Source organism: Cajanus cajan, chromosome 6 (assembly GCF_000230855.2).
Source record: "Cajanus cajan strain Asha chromosome 6, NIPB_CcT2T_4, whole genome shotgun sequence".
Taxonomy (NCBI): domain Eukaryota; kingdom Viridiplantae; phylum Streptophyta; class Magnoliopsida; order Fabales; family Fabaceae; genus Cajanus; species Cajanus cajan.
In genome coordinates, this window is record NC_138522.1 from 57,010,796 (window position 1) to 57,019,946 (window position 9,151).

The 9,151-nt window shown below is 29.1% G+C and overlaps 1 protein-coding gene across 4 annotated transcripts; it reads right to left on the bottom strand.

Moving 5' to 3' along the window:
• Window positions 1-1,366: 1,366 nt before the first annotated feature.
• On the bottom strand, window positions 1,367-8,634 carry LOC109814743 (Zinc knuckle (CCHC-type) family protein). Of its 4 annotated transcripts, XR_014434919.1 has the most exons (7): window positions 8,504-8,634; window positions 7,635-7,969; window positions 6,646-7,090; window positions 5,977-6,275; window positions 5,132-5,492; window positions 4,707-4,757; window positions 1,367-1,646 (listed from the first exon to the last, which is right to left on the bottom strand). XR_014434919.1 is itself a non-coding variant. In XM_083077739.1 (6 exons), exons 2-5 carry the CDS (start codon window positions 7,935-7,937, stop codon window positions 5,154-5,156), a joined length of 1,386 nt encoding a protein of 461 aa, XP_082933865.1. In that variant the 5' UTR covers window positions 7,938-7,969; window positions 8,508-8,634; the 3' UTR covers window positions 4,408-4,757; window positions 5,132-5,153. The 4 variants fall into 4 exon arrangements, 3 of the variants coding, with proteins under 3 accessions (XP_082933865.1, XP_020234837.1, XP_082933866.1); XM_083077739.1 differs by lacking the exon at window positions 1,367-1,646 and having other exon boundaries at window positions 4,408-4,757; window positions 8,508-8,634; XM_020379248.3 differs by lacking the exon at window positions 1,367-1,646 and having other exon boundaries at window positions 4,408-4,757.
• Between the last annotated feature and the right edge of the window lie 517 nt (window positions 8,635-9,151).

A 9,151-nucleotide genomic window follows, 5' to 3' on the forward strand; every position in this document is an offset into this window, starting at 1 on the left:
TGAACCAAGCCTATTGATTGAGGAATTGTAAAGACTATTATAGAAAATGAGGTTGACTTGCTGCTTTTTTTTTTCTATCTAATTTTTTTAAACATTACTATATATATATATATATATATATATATATATATATATATATAATAACACATTTATTATTATTAACTAATGTTTTTAATGTTGTTAAATTAAGTTCTTAAATATTATATATAAGAATAAAAATATATAGTAATATAATGTTTGGCTAATTTAAGATATATTTGATGAGTATTAATTAATCTTAATTATCTATTTTAAAAGATGTGTGTACCATATACATCAAAGTAAATAAATAATACGCGACAAGATTTTTAAAGAAAGGTCAAAACTTAGCTGCATGCACTCATTTTGACAACAAATCCACAATATGTAATCATTAATTTGGGGTACTAACGTGGCTCAGAATTATTTATGAGTTTGGTGGAATTGACTGTTACATGAAATCCTCCATTAAAAAAGCATTGATTACAACTTTCATCATAGTAGATGTTGATTTGATTAACATATAGTAGTAGTTAGTAGTTAAACGTTCCATAAGGTTATATATATATATATATATATATATATATATAATTAATTAACAAATGCTAATCATTTACGAATAATTTAACTAAAAAGTACTTATTATATTAATAATATAAAATTTGATTTGTTTTAACTTTTTAAATTATTATTTTTATAAAACTTAATTTTTTTAAAACAAATTCTGAAGACAAATAATGCTGTTGAGGGTTGCAGAGCTGACCATGTGTTCCGCGGTGATAGCCCTTATCACAGACATAACTCTCTAACCATATGTCGTCAGGGCTACCCGACTAAAGTAAATTTTGATTAAAAAAATAAATGATAAAAATAATATTAAATTTATTATTAATAGGTTAAATATATAATTCAATACATATGTATAATATATATGTCGTGAATTCTCAATTTAGTTATATATATATATATATATATATATATATATATATATAATATTAAATTGGTCTTCAAACATGTAATCACCAGTGATTTTGGTTATTGAAATTATTAACTCCCATGTATATTTTTAATTTGATATATATATATATATATAATACATTTTTAATTTGATTGTTACAAGATTAATACATTCTGAATTTGATCTTCTATATATATTAAATTAGGAATATATTAATATGTGTAAGAATTAAATTAAAAGTGTGTCAAATGTATAAAGACTATATTAAAAATATGCTATTCTTATATATAATACTTTCTCCCTCCATTATTGTCCGTTTCGTTTAAAGAAAAGTTGGATTGATTTTATTTTTCTTTGTTGATATCAATAATTAATTAAAATAGAAAAGAATAAATAGATAAAAAGTTAACTGAATTTATTTAATCATTTTGTTAATTGTCATACAACAAAAAAGAGAGAGATAAAAGTAGACAGAAATACATAAAAGAAATAGACCCACCGTCTTTTCAGCAGTACCAATCACGCTTGATATTATGACTTGTGACTACTATGCAATGCAGTGGACAATATTATTTCGGAGTGACGAGAGCGTCGAAGGGCAGCTGAACTTGTAAACATAAAATTCGCCACTGCCCAAAAGGCCAAAACGGTCTTCTTACGAATAATGTACCTGAAGGCAAAAGTGGATATTCTTTATTTCTTTTTATCTCCATTTATTTTATTTCCTAAAAATTTTAAAAATTAATAAAATAAAATTGATGAAATTGATACATATTTTAAAAAGTGTGACATTTATACTTCTAAAATTTTATTAATTAAAGAAATGAAGAGAAAAAGAAATGGAGAGAATATTTTTACTTCATGTAGGATTACATGCAAATATAAATCAACTTTTATATAACCCGTAAAATTTATTTCAATATATATATATATATATATATATATATATATATAATATCTTATTTATACTCAATACTTATATATAAAAGTGATCTTTTATTTTGGTATATACATTATTTTTAACAATTTTATCTCTTTATAAAAACTACATAAATTACTTGAAAAATCTTTTTTTAGAAATTTTATCTTTGAAATTATTGGTAATTACATATTATCTCTCACTAATATGAATGTATTTAAAGGAGGACATCACAAAGAAGTTTTTCTTTTCATTAGTAATAATGTAGTATATAAAGGCAATGGTTTATTTTTGTGTATGCAAATTCTTGAACTATTTTGCTTTTATAACTATTTTCATATGACTCTCTTTTATTATCTCTCTCTTCTGCTATGTTTTTTATTTAATTTTTTTTTTCTATTTAATGTAAATTTTCAACTAACTACTCATTTCATTTTTTATTTTTTAAAAATAGAGATACATAATGTCTCTCTTCCACTAGTTAATATATAAAAGGAATATTCCTTGGGTACACAATTTTTTAGACATATATGTTCAATTTTTTTCAACCAATCTATCTTTTAAAGATAAAATTGAGAAAATAATGTATATGGAAAAATTAAATGTTTGTTTTATAATACTAAATGTCTATTCCATAATAATAATTGCCCATCTATTTATTTATTTTTTGATTTTATTTTAGTGGAAGCATAGGTGCCTATTTTCACACTAGTAAAGGTTAAAGAGAATACATAATGTTGATTTACACCTTCTTTCCCCCTTATTTTATCCTTGTAATTATCTTAAATCAATGACCTACAAATACTTAGTGGTTGGAGAAAGATGTTCGAATAAATGCATGATTCTCATTTGTTGTTTTTATAATCTTTCTTACAGATTAAGAAAAAAAAACCACTTAAACCTTCAAACAAACTATTACTTTATTAATTTTAATTTTATTTTATTTTTAAATAAAATACATAAAAGTAAAAAATGTGTCTTTTCCACTCAATGGTTAAAAAACTATAATCAACTTAGAGGTAAGTTAATTTATAGGATTTAAGAATATACTTGGATTTCTTTTGTCAAGAGAGGAGAGGGAGAAAATAAATGAGGTTTACACCATTGTGCTGGGAATAAATTAGGCCTATTTTAAAGTAATTTATATCTTATAAACTTTGGCCGATGTAAGTGGCAAGAGACTCACTTGATTCAATTAAGTGACAAGGATGTGATTTCTATTTTTTGAATCCAGAAAATTTAAATTAGTAAAGGGAAAATTCCGCCTATTCAGTGTTTCTCAAACTCTCGAGAAAGATTATCTTCATGTTCAAAAAAAAAAAAATACTTCATTAATAATAAAAAAATAAAAGTAATTCATACTTCACTACATCAAATTCTTAGGCCCTTTAAAATCCACTCTTTCAAAACTTAAGTTTACCATTACTCTAAGAGGGTATCTTATTTAAACAAATACAAATAATATTATTATAACAATATTGTTGTTTGTTAATTATTAGCATTAATGTTGTACTAATAATATATTAGTATGTGTAATATATCTGATAAATATTTATTTTGTATAGTTATAATTTAGGTTTAAATATATTTTAAATCTCTTAAATATCATGATTGTACAATTTTAATCTATTATATTTTAATTGAATAATTTTAGTCTTTTAACTAATACAGTTGTATAATTTTGACCCCTCAAATTTTAATGAGCATTCTATCAAGTACTACAATTTTGTGATTTTAATCACTTAAATTTCACAATTATACGATTTTTTACCTATTAAAATTATTTATATAATAAATTTTAAAAATTTTCATTTACTCTTTCTGTGTCCCACCTATATATCTTAGTTCTCTCAATTCTCTTCTCTCTCCGCTTTCTTTATTTTCTTTCTCATCCCTTTTTTTTTTTCCCCTCTTTCACTTATCTGATTTTGCTCACTCTCTACTTCACTTATATCACTCTAATAAATGATGAAAAATCACATTAATGTAATTCAAATTTTTAGAGTTTTAAATTTCCTAAATTTTTTTTTAAAATTTCCTGTCCAATGCAGGCCATTCTACTATAGTTACAATGAAGAAAACATATGTACCATGCAGGACATTTCAGGACAAATTATCATCCAAAACAACCGAAAAGTTACTCTCTTTTTTTTAAAGGAATACTATTACACTCTATTTATGATTAAAAATTATAAAAGTGATAAGAAAAACTTGATAAATAATAATTGAGATCCACATAATATTATGATATTCAATAAATTTTAGTCAATAATAAAACGTTAAAAATGTGATTAAAACAGACTTTCTCTTAAATTGTAAAATATTCACGACTTCTATGCCAAGCTTGAAACTAAAACTAAAGCACATCTTGATACCATCTATTTTCGTAAAATCATTTCGATGTCGGAAATCATTCGATGTGATATCACAGGAAAGTGTTAAGAATACTAATTAATAACCAACCAGAACACATCCGCTCAAGAAATTTATAGCAAGAATGAACACATCAACCTAGAAAATCAATACCTCAGTAAACCAATAAGTACCCAATAGGGTAGGTACATCAAACACCTGCGTGGTAACAAAACGTAAATTTCATTCTAGTAAAATCAATCACTCTTTTAAAGGATCTTGCGCAACACAATCCCAGCAGCAGTAGCACGTAACCAGTTAAGGATAATAACCCAATAATGCATCAAAACTTACAGCAAAGTTCTTAACAAGACTGAACAACTATATTTTAAAAGAAAACTGCATCCGTCAACCAAATTGCATATCCTTCCCAATCCTAAGATTAATCAACATACTTACCTAACTTATGGCCTTCTGTGCATTTAACTGCCTACTCGATCAATCTGGACCCTGAAATTTTTTTCAAGCAAAATTAAAGCTTCTGGCTGAAAAAGAATCACAAAATCTGCAATATCCACTATAACAAACTGGAATGACATCCTTGGTCAACTAAGATCTATTATCTTTACAACATCAGACCCTTCTATGTGACATCAACAATATCACGCAGTGGGTCCTTAATACTAGTATATACTACTTAATGAATTAAATAGGATAGCAATCCAACCCTGAGTCAAGATCCATATGACCATATCTGATGAGTGGTTTACCAAAATGAGACAAGAAGTTCAACTGTACAGTTGAGGAAAAGAACCAAAAGATCTACACTAAAATATTAAATTATTGTTTTAGGTAGGTTTGTTAGGCTAAGTAGAATAACTCACCGCTTGATTGATATATAGAATTTTAATATCTGTTGTAAGCTTTTGCAAAATCGCCCCGCCTATGAAATTCACCAAAATTATCATGAGGCCTAGTAGGATAGGTTTCCATGTTGTCAGAGAACCTGTTCCTTGATTCCAAGGGTAAATTGGTCCCAGTAAAGGGAGGAGGATTGACATTGGACCCATCATATTCAGGAAAGCTCTGCTGTTTAAAACCCCGATAACTAGAGGACATTTGTTGGATTGCCTGCTGTTGACGCCTCTGTGCATCAAGCTGAAGAAACTCTTCCCACTGTTTTGCATGTGTTGCCCTTACCAATGCAACTTTATTCATGTACTTCTCCCTCAAATCTCTAATAGCCTTCCAGCAAATAAACAAAATATTAGAAATCATGAAGTAGTAAACATACAAAAGAATAATACTTTATGAGATTTAAAATCACTGAACTGGAGAAATAGCATATCTTTCAATTTTACTTTTCCTCACTTTAAAATGCAATGTATAAAGATCAGACAAATTTGCTATACAAGCTAAAATGCAACAAAGTGTGGGAAGAAAGTTCAGGTTAATTTCAACCAGCATCCCTGTACCAATTAAGCCTCGCAACCAAAGTATAAAAATTAACAACAGCATTGCAAGCTGATACTTAACAGTGCGACTTCACTAACATAACTGAAATTAGAAATTCATCACACAAAACAATTCTACTTTAGCAGTTGGTTAACTTAATTCCCAATAATACCAAAGGTATATTTCCCTTTTTCAGCAAGATGGCATGTGCCAGAATGAAGGATTGTTAATTAGGATTAAAGATGTCCTAAATACATGCATCAAATGATCATACCTCACGATGCTTGAAATTTTCTTCATCTTCTTCTCTGTCACGAATTTTCATTAGCTCTGTTGCCTCGTTCTTATACTCCAACTCTAATTCTTCTAAAGTCTGTGGTGAGGCATTATAATCAAACTGATGACCAGGCTGGATAACAGATTCTCTTCTATGAGAATCCCACCCATCATTCCTATAAGCACCCATGTTTTGATTACGGCCTTCAAATGAATTATATGAGTTCACTGTATAAGGGGCATGTCTTGGAGATCTTGACTGGCTTGAACGACCTCTAGCTCCACTATTTCCAAAAGCTTCATGAAATGAAGAGCATGTTAAGCACTTGATTCAAGATGCCAACATAGATGATTTGCTTTAATTCAACAAATTGCACTTGATTCAAGATGCTAACACAGCTTTAATTCAAAAACTATCTTTATATTCTCATACTGAAACCATGGGAGCCAATCCTTTCAGTAAATATGTTCGTAATGGAGGAAACCCTTCAGGACGGAGATAATGCTTGAAGACTAAGAACTTACCTCTTGCTGCAATTAATGACAACAAGCCATTTCAGGATAAGTTTTACTACAAAAATAGTAGTATACATAATCCTATCAAGCTATGAACATGAGATTACCGGCTTTCTAAGGATGCTGTAAACATATCCTATGCTGTCCCTACCTTGTGGAGAACCTCTAGTAAACTTTTGAACGTCTTCCCGGATACGGTCTTCAACAGCTCTCTCTTGCCTACCAAACCTTGGCTGAAACTGAGATGTATTTCGTGGTCCAGAATGAGACCTTTGGGGCTCAGAGCGTTGAAACCGAGCACCAACAGGACTTCTCTCTGGTGACCTTGATCGAGTCATTTGGGAACTAGATGATCCCTTTTGATCACCCTCCTCTCGAATCTTGTGCACGGCATCAACACCTTTTGCCAAAATTAATCTATCCTTACCACTGACAATAATAAACTTTTCATCCATTTTAATTTTGCAGCCCACATCCCTTTCAATCTTATTTATAACTTTCTCCGTGAAAAGTGCTCGTACATTTTTGTCTCTAGCAGGTACCCTTTCAAAGAAATCTTGAGACTTGCGATTTGCTCCAAGAGTAGATGGACAACCCTACATTGTCAAGTAGAATATCATTCAACTAAAATAATGACAATCATGATAATAATTTTCTAAATTAAATAATAATATTTTATATTATAAATCACACAACACCATAAGTCTCCAAAATAATAAAGTCAAACAAACCAAAATATGCATAAGAGACAACTCAACTCCCCCTCCTTCTCCAAAACAATAAAGAGTCTTCATTTGATTTAGTTTGTACAAACATCAACAGGAACTAAATGAAACTGTGAGTGCAAATACTAGTGGAAGCTAAAAGCTATAGACAATTATTTTTCTTTTGGGTTGTAGAAGTGGGAGATTATAAAAATAAAAATAAAAATAATAATAAAAGAGAAAACTAATATATCATTGCCACCTTTGCTTTATTGAATTCAATTGTAACTTGTAAGATGTAACAATATAACAACATCTAAAACTTAACCACATTAGCACTGGGTAGGCTTGTAAACTACATGTATATGCTTAAATAAATAGAAATGTTTCGCAGGGGGTAGAACTGATAATGCAGCAGTAGAGGAACCAGTCATACCTGAGTGAAATGCCCTGATTCTCCGCAAAGTTTGCAGATCATTTCCTCCTCTTTTCTTTTCTTCCAATTCCTTTCTGTAGCCTTTGACTTAGCCTCCCAAACCTTAGCTTCTCGGCTGGTGAAATCAGTTGGGACAGCATTAGGGTCTCGAGCTTCCTCCTCTTCATCAGACCCTGCATCAGACCTTTTATTTGATTTTGCCCTCTCTTGCGTGTTTGTGGCAGCAGATCCCAGGGGACCAGTGTACTCCTTATAAAGCTCACGAAAATCATCATCAATATCCGGATCTGGTCTATTTGCCATTAAAAATGAGATACCCTATCTGGATTGAACTCCTGCATGCTCAAGAATGAAGTAGCAACACTGAAATCCACTAAAATTACAGGAAAGGGAAAAACCAATAGAAAAAGCTATTCATTCCATTGAGGAACACAACATGAATAATTTACCATCAATTTCAATGAAATTAGGCATCGTTTTGGATCAATTTCAACTAAGTGTGATTGTAAAGGAACACGTAGGTTTTAACAATTGCTAGCACACACGAAGACGCTACTATTAGCGCATAACAGATCATCACCGAAATGAACGAGTTCGATAAATAAGCCGCGGCATATAGCCAATTACGACCTAGTGTGCTCTAACTGGTAGTTGCAGTCACTCAATAAAGTATTAATTCGAAAACACGCACAATAGAAGAATATAAAGAAACAAAAATTCAGAGAGAAAAGAAAAGGCGTCGAAAACAAGAAAAGGGAAGGAAGTTGCGAAGCGAGCATTGAAATGAGAGGCCTAAAAGGAAAGAAGCTAAGGCGATAATCGAATGAAGTGAAATTGTTGAAACATTTGATTTGAAGAGAGAAAGAGACCTACGGTTTGGGATGAAGAAGACGATCCTCCACACTACGAATTGTTGATTACGTTTCCACAAATCACTACTCCACACGGCATATCTGCATTTTTCTACCTAGGGTTGTTTAGCCCGACCCAACTTAAAATAATAAAAAAACTTTAATTTTTTATGTAAAAAATAAATTTTTTTTTCTCTTTTTTTTTTTATTAGTCAGATAAATGAAATAGTTTTATGTGTTAACAGGTAACAAGCTTCGGAATAATGGTTCCGCCAAACAATCTTTTAATTAAATTCCACTCTTAAAAAAATTAGTTAAAAATATTAAATTTATCATTAATTTAAATTAATTTTTTCCTCTTTACTTAATCACTTATAACATGTTTGAAAAATAAATATTTATATATCTATCTTCTTTAATCCTAAAAAAAAAAATCTAATTAATTTTAAATATTTATTATTTTTCTTTGAAAAAATTGTTAATTGAATAAAAATATTTTAAAATATATAATTAATGCAGACAAATAAAAAATAATCTTATAAAAGAGACAAACAAAAAATAAAAATAATCTTATATGAAGAGAATTAAAGTTAGTAACTTTTTTATTTGCAATTATTTATAAATTATATAATTTTCATTTTCTATCTATCATCTTATAAAACAAAA

Excerpts from the sequence above, each read along its gene's own strand:
- LOC109814743 (XM_083077739.1), bottom strand. The coding sequence starts at position 7,937 with ATGGCAAATAGACCAGATCCGGATATTGATGATGATTTTCGTGAGCTT. Across the intron at positions 6,276-6,645 it reads TACTAGAGGTTCTCCACAAG|CTTTTGGAAATAGTGGAGCT; the intron begins GTAGGGACAGCA and ends CATTTCATGAAG. Across the intron at positions 5,493-5,976 it reads AAAATTTCAAGCATCGTGAG|GCTATTAGAGATTTGAGGGA; the intron begins GTATGATCATTT and ends ATTTGCTGGAAG.